Source organism: Leptodactylus fuscus, chromosome 1 (assembly GCF_031893055.1).
Source record: "Leptodactylus fuscus isolate aLepFus1 chromosome 1, aLepFus1.hap2, whole genome shotgun sequence".
Lineage (NCBI taxonomy): Eukaryota > Metazoa > Chordata > Amphibia > Anura > Leptodactylidae > Leptodactylus > Leptodactylus fuscus.
In genome coordinates, this window is record NC_134265.1 from 148,065,951 (window position 1) to 148,083,366 (window position 17,416).

Genomic DNA, 17,416 nt, shown 5'->3' on the forward strand with positions numbered 1-17,416 from the left:
AGTGGGTGAAAAGTGTATTATAGTGTAAATCGATGTTCTCCAGCCTTTTCAGACTCTTCAGTGCCCCACCCTCCACAGTATTATGCAACCTATTACCTTCCAACCAATATTGTGTCTCCCCACTCGCACACTGCAATGCACCCCACACATATTCTTCTTCTTCCACAGCTTCACATGGTAGTTCTGCATATCCCTTTAAAGGGGTTGGCCACTTTCAGACCAATATTGAGAGACAAAATTTATTGTTTGTATAATAAAAAGTTGCACAATTTCCCAGTATACTTTCTGTACCAATTCCTCAGTTTTCTAGATCTCTATATTCTGTCTCATTCTGTTACTTCTAGTGGCTAAAACTCTGACCATGGTCATGTGATGAGCACACAGGTGTCGCTTGTTGTGGTCACAGCACAATAATCAGATATCTGTCTGGTAATCAGCTGTGCACCTGTGTGCTCATCACATGACCATGGACTGTAAATCACATGACCATGGTCAGAGTTTTATCCACTAGAAGTAACAGAATGAATGACAGCAAGCCGAAATCTAGGAAACTATGAGGATTTGATACAGAAAGTATATTGGAAAATTGTATAACTTGTTATTATACAAACAATGATATTTGTCTTTCAATATTGGTCTGAAAGTGGAAAACCCCTTTAAGCAAGCATTACTTGCCAAGTTCTGTTCCCACAGAGCTCTCTACTGTTCTCCACCATTTGTCTACAACTCAGTGTAGCAGACTTGCACCAGTCATAAACAGCGGCTGCCCGAATAGTGGAGCAGGGCATAGATGTGACTGGGAAGAAAGGGGTGTAGGGAGCTTAGAAGCTCTCTGGCAGAATTGAGAAAAAAAAGGTCTGAGAAGCCGTGCAGTGTATAAGAGTACATTCAAGCTGCCTGAGACCAATCCTAGGAATTTTTTAATAAACACCTATCAGAGAAATTATTTGGTCAGTATGTGAATTCCATAAGTTAAAAAAAAAATGGCAGTGGTGTACATGGCCTTTAAGCTGATACTGATTATTTCAAATGGACCACAGAGTTAAGCAGACTGGAATTTTATTGCTAGACACCTAACAATGAGGCGAAGGGAGACATGGAAGAGGATATTTGCAAAAGAAGAGATTTCTCTTTGTACTGCTGCACTTTAGTTTTAATTGTAATATAAGACAAAATAGGACCATGAACTATGAGGAGATGAAAGGAGGGTGTGCCAAGATTTTTTTTGTGTGCAGTGTGTTGTACCTTTTTAGAAGAAATTGGACTTTAACCCCTTAACGCTAAATCAAGTACATTGTACGTCAGGGAATGTGGTTAGTTCCTGCATTCCCACGTTCATGTACGTGATGGAGATCTCACGGGCTCAGAAGCAGAGCCCGTGCGATCTCCATGGGAGGCCGGCTGTATCTGACAGCCAGGCTTCCCCTGTAGCAGCATAGCTGCTAGCAGCATAGCTAGCTTCCTCTATAGACTGCAATACACGTGTATTGCAAGTCTATAGTTAGTATAGAACCAGCGATCCTCTCTGATCACTGGTTCTAGTGTGCTTACAGCACAAATGTAAAAAAGTTTTTAAAAAAAAAAAAGTGTGTAAAACAAACAAACAAAACAAACATAGTTACATTTCTTGTAAATCTGGAAAATCGCTGTTACACTTGTAAGCGTTGTAACGTCCAAATTAAATTAAAATACAATCAAAAGATGATGCCGATATAAAGCAGAGATATGGTAGATAATATTTATTTATGTATTTGGGTGGTATGACTATCTGCCTGAAAAGCAGAGAATTTCACATTTTTAAAATCGCATTTTTTTCCAAATTTCCATCAAATTTCCTATTTTTTTTAATAAGTAAATACAAAAATATTGATTAGTGTTTACCACTAACATGAAGTATAATGTGTTACGAGAAAACATTCTCAAAATCACTTGTGTAATTTAAGGCGTCTCAAAGTTATTGCCATTTAAAGTGACACATGTCAATTTTGAAAAAATAGGCCTGGTCCTTAACATACTTTTGGGCTGTGTCCTTAAGGGGTTAAAGCTATTTTTCATGATTAATAATTGCTCACCTATACTAAAGATAGGCCATTAATGAATAGGTCCTCGTAAATCCCTTTAAAGAGGACCTTTCATGGTTTAGGGCACAGTCAGTTCTATATACTGTCGGAAAGCCGACTGCGCTGAATTCAGTGCACTGTCGGCTTTCCCGATCTTTGCCCCGGGTGAAGAGCTATCGGTCCCGGTACCGTAGCTCTTTACAGTCAGAAGGGCGTTTCTGACACTCTGTCAGGACCGTCCTTCTGTACAAGCAGCGCCAATCGCGCTGTACAGTGTGAGCGGGGAGGAACGCCCCCTCCCCTCCTGATAATATTCATCTATGGACGAGTACTGTGAACAGAGGGAGGGGGGAGTTCCTCGCCGCTCACACAGTACAGCGCTATTGGCGCTGCTTGTACAGAAGGCCGGTCCTGACAGAGTTTCAGAAACGCCCTTCTGACTAAACAGCTACAGTACCGGGACCAAAAGCTCTTCACCCGGGGCACAGATCGTGAAAGCCGACAGTGCTCTGAATTCAGTGCACTGTCAGCTTTCCAGCAGTATATAGAACTGCCTTTGCCCCGGACCATGAAAGGTCCTCTTTAATACACTGACTTATGACTACAGATGGAAGATGTTGCTAGAGTATAAAGGAGTAACTAATTATGGCTGTAGCTTATAAACAGTAACATAAACTGACTTATTGTTTTATAGGCTTATAGTGCATAAAATTGAGTGTGCAAAAGTGTCTGAGTACCCCATATGAGTGAAGTAATGGTGTCCATCCTCCAATCACTTCTGTGGGACAGCAGCAGCAGTTGAGAAATGCTTGTGGATCCTGTTACATAGTTAGAATGGTTGAGAAAAAAAAATTGTTCAAGTTCAACCAAGAGATGGGAAAGGACATGGCTGAAAGAAATGTACTTTAGAGATGTTCTCTTTAATCATTTTCTGAACAGTCCAAGGAATTGAATCATTGGAACAGCAGTATTTGGCTAACATGGAAATAGTGTTGTTGCCTATGAAATTTTAGAATAATTCTTGTTTGACACATCCTCAAAGCAACAATGTTCCAAAAAAGTGACTGGGGATCAGAGACAGCCAGGGCATGTGCTGCATTTCAGTGTCCTTTTAACATGATTTTAACATATTTTTGCAGAACCGGATGGAAGAGAGCAAAGCACTATTTAGGACAATTATCACATATCCGTGGTTTCAGAATTCTTCAGTCATCCTCTTTCTAAACAAGAAAGATCTTCTCGAGGAGAAGATTATGTACTCCCATCTAGTTGATTATTTTCCGGAGTATGATGGTAAGTAATAATGCATGATAGTACCAAACTATGTATTTATGTATGAAAAATATTTTTGACTGTTTCATTTCATATTCCTATTAAAATAAATATAAAGAAGTTCTAAGGGGCCATTCACCTTGAGGATTCTGAAGATAATTTTTAAAGTGGATTCTACCTTAAAATCAGCTTTTAGTACTGGACAGAATCTGCCTTCCAGTGGCGGATACTTCTGGATTTTTTGGGTTTTTTGTTTTGTTTTTTGCAGGATGCTGGAAAAAGATATGGCCCTGCTCAATTTTTCTTGCACAGCAGATGGTTTCTGTGGCTAATGAGCAAATAAACCCAGGGTAGGATGTCGTAGCTCTGGATTCCGCATGGTGGGACCTGCCAAAATCTGCCATTTGAACTTAACCTCACTGTTCCCTATACCTCCAATACCTATGCCATACAACCATGTGGATATACCTGGAACAGTCTTTTAGAAAGAACTGATAACCACTACAAATCTGGTATCCTGTTAATTTACTGCCAGTTTATATGGGCACCATGTAACACAATTCCTAAGTGGCCACCCACAGTTTGACCATGGAATCCAGTCCTGTGTGGACTTCATAATTGTGGAATCCTTGGATGTTTGTGAACTAAAGGGTTTTGATCACCTATTTCCATTCTATTCCACCTCCTGGTTTCAGGATTAGTGAAACTGTTTAGGCTGTGTGATGGATAGTTGACGCCAGTGGCTAGTAATGGGTGGGATCACTGGGCTTGGGAGATGGGGAGGGGTGGGAGGGGCTAGTAATGGTCGGGATCGTTAGGCTTAGTGAGACAGGGAGGGTTTTGTAACGGAGTGAGGGGAGGGCTGAGAGAGGGAGGGAACTAGTGTAGCAGCTGCGCAGCAGGAAGTTAACACCATGTAAACAAAGCCAGAGACACCCAGAAATTATTCCAAACACTGGTAAAGGTATATGGGTGTACTTATTAACCCATTACTAGCATTAATAGACCTTTCTTTAAAAAAAAAAAAAAAAAAAAATTCTAACCAGAAAACCCCTTTAATTTAAAAGGAACCTGGCAGGGCAATTTAGGGCATTACATCCCAAATATCCCTGGTATAACACAATCCACAGCTGTTATAAAAGTAAAAAAAAACTTTATACATGCTTAGAGATGAGTCCAATGAGTCTCATCAGATTCAAATCTGGTGCTCTCTGCGCCTGTGTTGTTCAGTCAAGCTGATGATTTACATCCAAAGGTCCAGTCGATAAGTGAGTATATGCTTTGTTTTGTTTGTTTATTTTTATGTCGCCAAATATTGTGTTTATTAAAGGGCAATTTGGGATGCTAAACCCCAGATGCATAAGGTTGTGTGGATGGGTAAGTGCCCCAAATCGACCTGACTTGTTTCCTTTAAGCTACAATTTAAAATCTAATCCTAAAGTTAGAAATGCCCATTTAAGATGGCATGTCATTGTGATACTGGAAATGCCCATTTGTAAGTTTTATGTGAAAGATGGTTATGTATCAGATGGTGAGTTTGACTATTCTTACGTCTGTTTTGTTCTTTCTTTTAATCTTGAAAGGACCCCAACGAGATGCACAAGCAGCAAGAGAATTCATCTTAAAGATGTTCGTAGATCTGAATCCAGACAGTGACAAAATAATCTACTCTCATTTCACTTGCGCCACAGATACAGAGAACATTCGCTTTGTCTTTGCTGCTGTCAAGGACACAATCTTACAGCTGAACCTGAAGGAATACAACCTGGTCTAACTGTGCCTGCTAGTTTTCCCAATCCCCCATTGGGCCATTGAAGAAATACAAGAAGGACTGTATTATCTATAAGAGAAGAACAGAAACAATTTGCATAATACTAATTTATTGCCGTCCTGAACTCTGTGAACGATCGCAGAGTTTGTAGTAATTATTATGATTTTATTTAAACTATGTAGAGGAAAACGGCTGCACTAACATTGCGGCACCAATTTTCTAGGTGAAGAAAAAAAAACAAAAACGACTTGTGTTTTGAATTGTAAGTCGTGCACTCACAAGGGCCTGTTTTAATTTTTATTGCTTTTTAATTTGTAAGGAAAGAGCAAGATGCGTTGAATTCTGCATGATGCTCTTAGGCTCCTACTTTAGGGTATTTTAACCTTTCAATTTCAAAATTACCATAAGATTTCCCATTCAAGAATCCCTTTCTGAGCCGCTTACTCTAGGAAAAACAAAAATTAGGCATTACTTCTTTCTTTCTTTTTTTTTTTTCTTATTATTTTATGTTTAAATTCAAGCCATCATCTTTGCTAATTTATATACTTTTTGAAGGATAAAAAGTATTGATACTGTGATTTTTAAATTATTGACATGTATAAAGTAGATTTGGTTTTTGGTACTGTCTTTTGTCACTTTGAGGTAAGATTCAATGAACTCATTAAGCAGTAGGGTACATGAGTTCAACTCTTCAGCTATCCACGTGAGACGACAGACAAAATGGCAGAATGGTGAGTGATATGTCTGCAAAAAAAAAATGACCAAGATACGCAAAGGAAGAATAGAGGGGATATTTTTGTGTGCCATTTTTCTTTTTTTAAGGGAAGGGGGATTTTAAACCATTGGATGAAATTTCATGTTTTACTTGCACATCCTAAATGCCATGAACACTAAAAGCTTCCCCCCAACTTAGTGCACTGTGTTCAACTATATGGATACACTTCTTTCTAAGGTGGTATTATTCAGCTGACTAAATCGTTAGTGCAAAACCAATTTCCAGTTGCCAAATGTGGCTCCTTTTTCTTTTTGTACTGTACATAGACAATTAAAATGCCAAAACTGACTGATTAGTTTCCAACCGCATCTGATGCCTGCCAAATAAGCCATTTCACTTCATACAGTAGGTATTTTAATTCCTAGTATTCCATTTATACTTGCCAAACAATCCGTGCATGCTTTACCTACGCAGGTAGCCTTGTATTTTAAGATGTTTTTGGTGCCCTGTATGTTGAGGTGAGGTGCCATACGGATTTTTTGTTTTGTTTTGTTTCTTTAAAGCTCTTACTTTTGAGCCTCGAAGAATCTGCAACACAGTTTAAGTGCACTCATTTGCTGACCTTCATGTTAATAAGAACAGTTACAAATAGATTAATCCAAGAACTTTTTTTTTTATATGTTCAGACCTGCTGTTATGTGATTTCTATGAGAAAGAATATTAAAAAAGAAAAAAAAAATAATCAAAGTATTAGTCCCTTAATGATTATGAAATGCACAAAATATTGTCTTTCCACGGTCTCCTTTGCACAGCTTTGCAGTTTTCTTTTTTTTTTTTTTTTTTTGGTTTGTTTTTGCAATTTACAGTTTATGAAGTTTTTGCAAGCTGTTCATATGGAGGGGGGTGCTCAGCTGTGCCATTTGTTTCATTGCTATGCAGCATGTGGGGGGTGGAAGAAGAGAGGGTCTTGAATGCTGAAGCCACTGCCTCAGGGATGCAGAGATGAGCTGAAAATTAAGAAAACACTGAATACGCAATGTTTACATTTAACCCATTCAGTCCTGACATCTCTAAGTGTTGGACACTGGAAGGATTAAATGGATGACTTACTACTTTCCATCCAAAAAAATTCCCTCACATAATTTTTTTTATCTTTTTATTTTTGCTCCCCAAGGAATATACATGTAATTTAACAAGTATAGTAAAAGAAAATACTGTTTGTAGGTATAGTGCAATTATAAATGCTATAATCATTGTACATACATCTCTCTATTTCTATATATATGGCAGCATCCATATTGGCTTTGTAATCATTAGTTTTTGGCAAACTGAATGTGCTGTATTGATAAATATGTATCTATGTAATTGTATTGTATGTCTTATAGCTTATTCACATTTCAAATATTATGTTTCTTTTTGTTTTTATTTTTTTTTTATTTTTTTTATTTTAAAGAAGAATGTACATTTTATTAGTTTACTACCGTCAGAATTTTTTTCTTTCTCACCATTTAAATATTGACTATAAACAATTATTCTGGTACCCTGGTAACAGATGTCATTTGAACTATTTCTAAAATGGGTACAATTTATAATGGATGTCTAAACAACAAAAAAGATAAAGTGTTCATTGATTGCCAATACTGAAGAGCTTTCTTTTCGAGGACTCTAATGTGCAGAATGTGGATGGATTACACGTCAGGATTTGTGTTATATAATGTGATGGTTACTTTATTTAGCACAACATCTTTTCAGACCTGGGTGGTTCAGAAACTTATCACAATTTATTGGTAAAACCTGAACTATTAACAGATATATAATATATATATATATATATATATATATATATATATATATATATAAAACATTTTTTATCCAAAACGTTTCTTTATGGTGTCGTTGCACACTATTGCTTTTGCAAACAGTATTTCATTAACATAACAAAGTATATCACGTACGTACAGTATACTCTACAAGGTGTTAGCTCACTTCTAATGTATATAATTGTCACCAATGTTGAACTTCTAGTCAGTGAAAATATGAATATATATATTTGTTTTGGTTTTATTTTATTTTTTAATGATGCTGTGACAGAAATGAAAATTGACACTGAAGCTTCACACTATTTAGTAGTAGTTGTTTTTGTTTCGGGGTGGGGTGGAATCTCCCATTTCTCTACGGTTATCTCTCTTGAGCAGATAGGAACAGAGCGCCATGCTGTAAGTGGTATCTGCAATGACATTTCCTAACCCTTACATATAGGAGACTCATAATCTGAGATTTGTTACATGCCATACTTTCTCAACTGCATACATAGACTGATTTTCTGGATGTTCTTGGGGCTATATTCGTTTCCAGAAAGCGAACAAATTTTTAATCTACTAATGCAATTTTTTTTTTCTGAGATCTCCCTCTTCCAGTTATTTCCTTATTGATGTGACCTGCTCTTGCACAGACTAAAGGTTTTACGCACAGGGGTTCCCACTAAGAATGTATAAGTGTTTCCAGATCTAATGGTCATGCCTTATAGAACTCCAGATCAGATAGTTGTGCCTCAAACCTAATTTGTAGGCAAAAAAAAAGGTGGCGTATTTTTAATTTTTATAATATTTTTTTTTTTTTTTTTTTTTTTCCTTTAAACGTTTGCCAAAATCAAGTGTTTTTCATTGAATGTCCTGCATGGGAACCTAGACCATTGCTAGCACAAGGAAACTGTAATATGTGTGCTTTGAAATAAATGACCTTGAACTTGACTTTTTTATTTTAACTAACCATTTCAATCCGACTGCTAATGCGCTGTACTGCAGCAGTGAGGGTAGGTTACTATACATGTGCAGGCAATCTAGATGTGCTGGTGTTCAAGTGTTTTAATTTTTTTTTAGGTTATCCTGACACACATACATTACCTCAGTGTGAGGAGAAATCTGATGTGTGGGGGAGGGGCGCATATAAATGCATTGCTGGTCCTTACAGCACTTCAGTGAGTGACGTATATATGTTTCTCTAAATGTGCAAGTAAAAAATATATATATTTTTGGGGGGTTGGTATGAGTTAAAGTGTGGAAAAATGGAATGCAAGGGCTGCAGGATGTGGCTTTGCTCATTTTTACTATCTTTCTGTGGTACATTGTACACGATTAAAGCTCTTCCTTCCCTTCTGGCATTGCATCACTAATGGCATCTTACCACTCCTAATAAAATTGAGTTTAGTGAGTTTGCATTGTATTATGTTTTTGACTTTAAGGACAGGTGTCTTCAACCCTACTTCTTAGTAACACAAATATATTCTCTAACTATACATCCAACCAAAGATCCACAAATTGTGCTTCTGGGTGTATATATGTATATGTAAATTTTATGGCACATACACAGTCATGTATGTGTATTACATGGTTTGCTATGCTTTCAGTATGTTATTCTGGGACGTTGTCATGTTGCCACAACTTAAACTATACAGAAGACAGATGTTGGAATGTGGTAATCGATAATCAAGCATCTGTTCATTTTTCTTTTTAAAATTTTAGTTAATTTGGCTTAATATTTGAAATTATACTTTTTTTATTTTAATTGTTTAGTATCAAATTAAACAGTGATGCATTATGCCTTTTGTGTGTCATGGATTTCAATTTTTACATGCTAATTTTATACAACGGAGCGTTGATGTTTAATAAACATTTTCCTTGTCCTGTAGGAACTGCATCTCTGACTTCACAATATATATATATATATATATATATATATATATATATATATATATATATATATATATATTCTACAAACAATGGTTCCACAAAGGCTTGTGAATCATTTTGTGTGTTTGCACACAGTATGTTTTTATTCAGCTCTTAAAGCAAATTATACATATGAAAACCCACCACAAATATAAAGCTGTTTGCGCTTTCACACTACCTTTGTTAATGTCCGTTGCTGTTTTCCATCCTAAAATGACAGCAACGGACATTAAACTATCACAGAGAATGGTCACATTGATTCTGTGTCCGTTCCCATTGACACTAATGTGAACAACATGACGGAAGCTATCTTCCGTAATGTCTGTTTACCTTTGTAACAGAAGATAGTCGTGCATTGCTGTCCTTAAAGGGGATGGCCACTTTTAGACCAAAATTGAGAGACAAATGTTATTGTTTGTGTAATATAACGTACAATTTCCCTTTTTGTATCCATTCCTCAGTTTTTGAGATCTCTGTTGCTGTCATTCATCCAGATTACCTCTGGTGGATGAAATTCTGACCATGGTCATGTGATGAACATTACAAGTGCACAGCTTGTTATAGTCACACACCGTGACCATCACATGATCATGGTCAGAATTTTATCCACTAGAAGTAAGAAAATGAATGACAGCAAGCAGAAATTTAGAAAAGCCATGAGGAATTAATACAGAAAGTATATTGGAAAATGTTATAGCTTTTTATTATTCAAACCATTAACATTTTGTGTTTCACTATTGGTCTCAAAGTGGTTACAGGGGCATTCTGGGACTTTCGTCTTGATGACCTATGTGATCAATGGGGGTCCAATGCCTGGTATTCCTGCCAATCTGTTTGAAAGAGGCTTTGGCCTCTTCCCTATGCAGATGATATCACATAAGTCACATGAAACAGCAGAAACAATTTTGCAATTCAAATGAGTGGAAATGAACTGTAATACCAAGAGCAGCCCCTGCTTGCCCAAATGCTGTAACCTCTTCAACCAGCTGCTGGGGATTTATTGTACCATGCACAATAGATTACAAGAGACTAACTGAAGAATGTCCTGTGGACAGAGAGATGACTACTTAGAGCTTAACCTCACAGTGAATATCGCATGGTTTGGGGATGCTTTGCTTCACTGAATTCTGGGTTGTGCTCCCAAATGTATGCACAAAGGATTTTTTTTAAAAAAAAAAATCTAAAGTACAAAATGAAATCCAAAAGAAATGCCCAAAAGCAATTGCATTGGAAAATGTAGTCTATGCACCAGTGTATATAGTAATCTGGAAAAATATATCTTTGTACCATATTAGCCAGTGGATATGAAATATAAAGATTAAGAGTCTTCAGTAGTTTGAGGCAGGAGAGAGTATAGGAGTATAAACTCATTACTACCTTTGACACATTCCAGAGGGGATTAAATGTGCTGCATGGATTTATGTCCTTCTACAAGAACTAGACATCACCAATCAAAGGGACCATAAAAACTCAGAGGGCCATCCTTTGAACTTCTAATTTGTTTTTTAATTTATTTGTGTGTATACTGCTTTCCATCACCTGTCACACCGAACACTTGATTCCTGTGCCTCTTTTTGTGTATAAATATGCAAGCCTTCAGAAATTCATACCATGCCTGATGAAGAGACCTAGTAGTCTTGAAAGCTTGCTATCTGTCATCATTTTTGTTAGCCATTAAAAAGGTATCAACCACCGAAGACTCTCAATCTTTATATATAGTAATCTGATAAACAACTCTCCCAGATTGCCTTGCATCAGAGTATTATAGTTCATCCAAGGGACTTCTGACTTTAAGCAATGTAAAGTACTGTACATGCATTATATCCCAGAACATGTTCACGGGAGTGATAATTTGTTCTTTATAGTAGGTGGACAAATTTAGGTTTGGTGGATTTATTAAAAAAAAAATATATATATTATATACATAGCCAAGCCATTTACCTAGATCCATTTTCCAATATATCAGTGCAAAATCTCTCCTGATGGTCAAATTGAATGAGGCGCTAGTACAGGTTTCCATCAAGAAATATAAGAAGAATTCCATTAGAAATTTACAGCATGTTCTCTAATGTAATTATAGTGCTGCTTTGGAGATGTAGAACTACAAATTTGAAGGCGGGAATGTCTCTGAGTCTTCTATGGCAGGTTATGAATTTGGGGATATGTTTATAGAAGGGGTTTCCAGCCCCAAATGCATTTTTGATACTGAAGACCTATTCACAGGACGCGCACAAATACAATGCAATGTACTCCTGTTCCACTGATTTCCATTCATTACTTTATTGAACCCCTGGCTATTATTCTTAGAAGATCTCAGGCCGGTGACAGAATGAAAACGCCTTATGCTGAGGAGAAATGGTCACTATGTTCTCTGCCTATAGTATAAAAGCTATCTCATGTGTACTGGAGTGTGTCAGCCAGTTTGGTAAGGGGTAAGAGATAATTAAACCAAATTTATTTTGTTACCTTTAAGAATAAATCATATTCTCTACAGGAAATTCTGGGTGTCTGGATGACTTTAAATGCTTTAAATGGTCTTCCAAAAAAAATTTTTTATTATTGTCTTATCTACATTCCAAAATGTGTTTCAAACTATTAATTTTTAATAGTAGGATGCCAAGATTTTTATAAAATCTAATAGGGCCATGGATATAGCATCCTGCTTTGTACCATATACTAGACAAAACACATAGCAGACACTACATGTTATATAAGTGTGGGGCTCATTCATCTTGTGTATGCGAAGCCCTGAACATGGAAGAAAAGTTGCATACGTATAAATAAGGTGCTCAAACCAATATCATGAAAAAAGACCTTATGATATAATGAATATCTTCAATACAAAGAATAAATTTTTATATATAATCAGAAGACCTAGGTGTGTATTCAAATAATTTGCTCAGTACATATAATAGATACCATATTAAAAAAAGAAATTGTGATAACATGTCACAAATCTGAAAAGAAATTGCAACAAATATTTGCTGTGCACAAAATAACCATGACCATAAATGGTCAGGTTAGCATCACCACATTGATGTCCGTGAATAACGAAAAATTACCCCAAGACATAAGGTGCTCTAGGCTTCCTCAGGTGTGCAAGTTTGTCCAATAAGTGCCTTAATACATATACCTAATGGGTACAGCCAGTCAGACCTCCAGTGTCTCTAAACTTCATCTGCGCATGCACGGTCTTCAGCAATCTGACATGATGATGTTATTACCCCTATATATGAGCATGCAAGAGTTTTATGTCTGGGATCATGGGACTTGCACTATGCGCAAAGACTAATGTTAAGTCTTACATTCAAATGATCAATAAAAAAAGAGTAACAATCAACAGAAATCATGTACCCTCTTCATTTCCCAAATTATGCGCATGCGCCATAGCCTCCAAGTACAATGGTTATGTATTGCAAAGTCTCAAAATAATTTTGGTCTAGTGTCACAATACCCAGGCCAAAAAGATTCATATCTACATGTAGTATGCGCAATACACCACGTATACAACTGTCATCATGTACAATACACAAAATGTATAAATATATAAACTACTGACATATAGCCATATATTACCAATATTAACAAATGTGCATGTCCCCAATTTATGCCAATCTGTGTGACTGGCTGGACCATACTATAGTGCTATATGTATATTGACTCACATATGTATAATAAGATAAACCCTATTAGGAAAAATAAATAGATAAAAATGGATAACTTTTTGATATATACATGTTACTCCAAACTTCAGAAAGAATGAGCTCCTGGGTTCTCAGCTACATCTGTCGTAATCTACTATTAACTCATAGGGTGCAAAGTCCAGCTTATACGACTTAAAGTTCTAGATGAAGAAAGAAGTTATCCCAAGGAGGAATGGGTCAGGTATACAGGTATATTCATTCATATACTACTACTACATATACTGACAACCCAAAGAATGCTCTACTAAAAAATAAAGTACATGAATTAAAACAAACATAGAATTAAATAAAATGAGGGAAATAAATATGTAATAGTACAAGAGTGTGGTGATATGAAATAGTGCTTTCTATGTGAAAGTGAAACCTGTGTTAATGATAGGTAGAAGTGAATGAACGAGAAAAAAAATATAAATATTTGGAAGTAATATGCGTGCTGAATGTGATAAATATAAAATAGTGTAAAATAGTCGTATGAATGAATGTGCACCTAATGTTGAAAACTATCAGTGTGATGTGTGTGGTGTGTGTGAAAAGAAAATTAGTGGCATTTTTAACTCCACGCATTCCAAACCCAGTAACTTTTTAACCCCTTCTCGCCGATGGCATTTTTTGATTTTCATTTTTGACTCCCCTCCTTCTAAACCCCATAACTTTTTTATTTCTCCGCTCCCAGAGCCATATGATTTCTTAATCTTTGCGGGACAAATTTTTCTTCATGATGCCGCCATTAATTATTCTATATAACGCACTGGGAAGCTGTAAAAAAAAATTCAGAATGGGGTGAATTTGAAGAAAAAGTGCATTTCTGCGACTTTCTTACGGGCTTCGGTTTTACGGTGTTCACTGTGCAGCCAAAATGACCTGTCCCCTGTATTCTGTGTTTCAGTATGGTTCCAGAGATACCAAATTTATATGGTTTTATTTACATTTTAACCCCTTAAAAAATCCCAAACTGTGTTTAAAAATTTTTTTTTTCTAAAAGTCGCCATATTCTGACAGCCGTAACTTTTTTATACGTCCGTGTACGGGGATGCATAGGGCGTCTTTTTTTGCAGGGCCAAGTATACTTTTTAGTTCTACCATTTTGGGGAATTGCTTTTGCTTTGATCACTTTTTATTCAAGTTTTTATCAGAATCAAAACAGTGAAAAAACGGCGGTTTGGCACTTTTGACTATTTTTCCTGCTACAGTGTTTACCGTAGAGGAAAAATATTTTTATAGATTCGTAGAGCAGGCGATTTCGGACACAGGAATACCTAACATGTATGTGTTTCACGGTATTTAACTACTTTTATATGTGTTCTAGGGAAAGGGGGGTGATTTGAATTTTTAATAATTTTTATATTTTTTTCTATTTTTTTTTACTTTTCTTTCTATTTTTTTTTGCATTTATTAGACCCCCTAGGGGTCTTGAACCCCAGGGGGTCTGATCACTAATGCAAGGCATTACAATGCTAATGCATTGCAAAAAATCATCATTTCTTTTGCAGGCTGCATAGACCAGCCTGCAAAAGAAAGAGAAAGCAGGGACCGATCGGAAACAATAGCGCAGCTTGTCTACTGCGTAAAACAATAGACACCCGGCGGCTATGGCGGCTGCCTGGCTCCCGGGCGGTCGCCATAGTTACACACCCGGCATGCGCCGTAATAGTACGGCAGATGTCGGGAAAGGGTTAAATTTTCCCTTCACAGACCCATATGAGGGCTTAATGTTTGCAGGACAAATTGTGAAACAGCAAAGAAATGGTGCTTTGGCACGTCAGATCTTTTTTTTCCTGCTATCCTCTGGCCGAGGCCTAATGCCCGTGATCATTGTGGGCACTAATCATGGTCATTAATACAGGGGACACTGTTGTACCGTGATGTCTGCCCAAGTAGTGTGCAGCCATTGACATAAGGTTCTAATCTTCTTGGTCAATTCTAGCTAGTTCAATCGTTGAGAAGTGCTTCTGTATATTTTTCCACAATTTTTGTGAAGGCATACACTACATTTTTGGTTTTGCAATTAATATAGTCTTTAATGTTATAAACTGTATTCTCATTCACTAGTTCTGAAATGTTGTAACTGGCCTATTACAATCTTTATTTCTACCTCTAAATCTACTGTTCGTGGTTTATGTTTCAGAAGATCTCTATCCCGAAATCTGTAGGTCATATCTGACGCCTGCATCCTGAAATCCAAATCTACTGAAGAGATGCTTTTAATCCTTGAAAATTGTCCTTTCGGAATACCTTGTTTTAGTTGAGTAGGGTAACAACTAGAATAGTGTTACTGTTGGTAGCAGTTCTTTTTGGTAAAAATATTGCTGTATCCTTCAAGGTCAATTTTAAGTCTAGAAATTCTGCAATTGAATTGGAGATGTTATATGTCAATGGAATGTTCAAGTCATTTTGATTCAACGTCTCTATGAATTCAGTTCAGCTCTGCTGATCCCCTGCCATAGTAGATGTAAGTTAAGATAAGATAGAATAATCCTTTAATATTCCCACCATGGGGAAATTTAGTGTGTTACAGCAGCATGGATAATACAGTAATATATTGCAAGAAAAGAACACATACAAGCTCATACAAGATAGAAAAAGATACTAGGAGTCATAGAAACTAAGAAGAAAAAGAGACTTCAGGATCATTTAGTTCTCAGTGCGGAGTGATCTTCACTTAGCCTGATATTGATTATACAGCAGTTGGGAGTAAGGGCCTCCTTCTTGGGGTGAAGAAGCCAGTCACTGACAGTACTGCCCAGCACTGTTGTGGTCTCCTACATGGGTTGGGAGTTATTTTCCAGCATGGAGCTGACCATGGACAGTCTACTTCTGTCACCAACCACCTGTACTGGGTCCAGGGGGCTCCCCAGGACAGAGCTGGTCCTTCTAACCAGCCTGTCAAGTCTATTTCTATCCCTGGCTGATCTATTACTCCCCCAGCAGGTCACTCCAAAGAAAATTTGTGATGGTACCACAGAGTTGAAAAAGGCCCTAAGAAGTGCCCCCTGGACTCCAAAGGCCCTCAGCCTCCTGAGCAGGTAGACCTTTCTTCAACCCATTCTGTGCAGCGCATCCAGGTGATCAGCCCAGTACAGCACACCCAGGGACTTATAGGTCTTGACTATCTCAATGCCTGACCCCCTGGATGTTCTCCGGATTTGGGGCACTTCTCCACTTACTAAAGACCACCACCATCATCTTGGTCTTCCCAGCATTAAACCTCAGGTGGTTCCGCTAACACCATTCCACAAAATCCCAGTTTAAGTCTTTGTACTCCCTGTCGTCTCTGTCTGTGATGAGGCCTACTATTGCAGAGTCATCGGAGTACTTTTGCAAGTAACAGCTGGATGAGTTTCTCTTAAAATCCTACAGTGTGAAGAGGAAAGGGCCAAGAACTGTACCTTAAAGTGCCCCCGTACTACAGATCACAGTGTGAGACACACAGCCTTGGGCTCTCATATACTGAGGTCAGATTGTGAGGTAGTCTAGGATCCAGTTGGACAGGTGATGGTCCACTCCAACAAGGTCCAGCTTGTCTCTCAGTAGCCCGGGCTGAATGGTGTTAAAAGCACTGGATAAATCAAAGAACATTATTCTCACAGTGTTCTATGGTTTCTCCAGGTGAGAAAGAGCTCTGTGAAGGAGGTGGATGATGGCATCATCCACCCCAATGCCCAGCCAATAGGCAAACTGGAGGAGGTCCATAGCAGAACTCACTAGGGGGCGTAGATGTCTCAGGACCAGTCTCTCTCTAGGACCTTCATCAAGTGAGATGTCAGTGCTACGGGTCTTTAGCCGTTGAGGTCCGTCTGATGAGGTGTTTTTGGAACTGGTACCACAAAAGATGTTTTCCACAGTTGTGGTACCACACCCAGCTTCAGGCTCATATTGTACATGTGCGTAATAACACCACACAGCTCGTTTCCACACATTTTAGGAACTCTCGTGCTTATCCCCTCAGGTCCTCCAGCCTTTCCTGCTTTTATCTTGATTTCCCTAACACTTGAAACTCTGTGAAGATTAGATTGTAACCAGATGGCAGTTAAGTGAAAGCAGGTTAGGGTGCTGCCCTGGTGTGTATTTTATTTTTTTTATTTTTTTTGGGGGGGGGGCTTGGGGGTTGGATGACATGCTGGGGTGGGAGACGCTGGTATGTGATAAAGTCTGATTTAGTTCATTGA

General features: G+C 37.6%; 1 protein-coding gene across 1 annotated transcript in view; it reads left to right on the plus strand.

Moving 5' to 3' along the window:
- LOC142209269 (guanine nucleotide-binding protein G(q) subunit alpha) overlaps nucleotides 1–7,619 on the plus strand; it is a 73,111-nt gene extending 65,492 nt beyond the window's left edge. Inside the window, exons 6-7 of the mRNA XM_075278208.1 lie at nucleotides 3,200–3,353; nucleotides 4,916–7,619. Of these exons, the coding sequence (XP_075134309.1) occupies nucleotides 3,200–3,353; nucleotides 4,916–5,106 (345 nt within the window). The 3' untranslated portion in view covers nucleotides 5,107–7,619. The remainder of the gene's footprint in view (nucleotides 1–3,199; nucleotides 3,354–4,915) is intronic.
- Nucleotides 7,620–17,416: the final 9,797 nt, after the last annotated feature.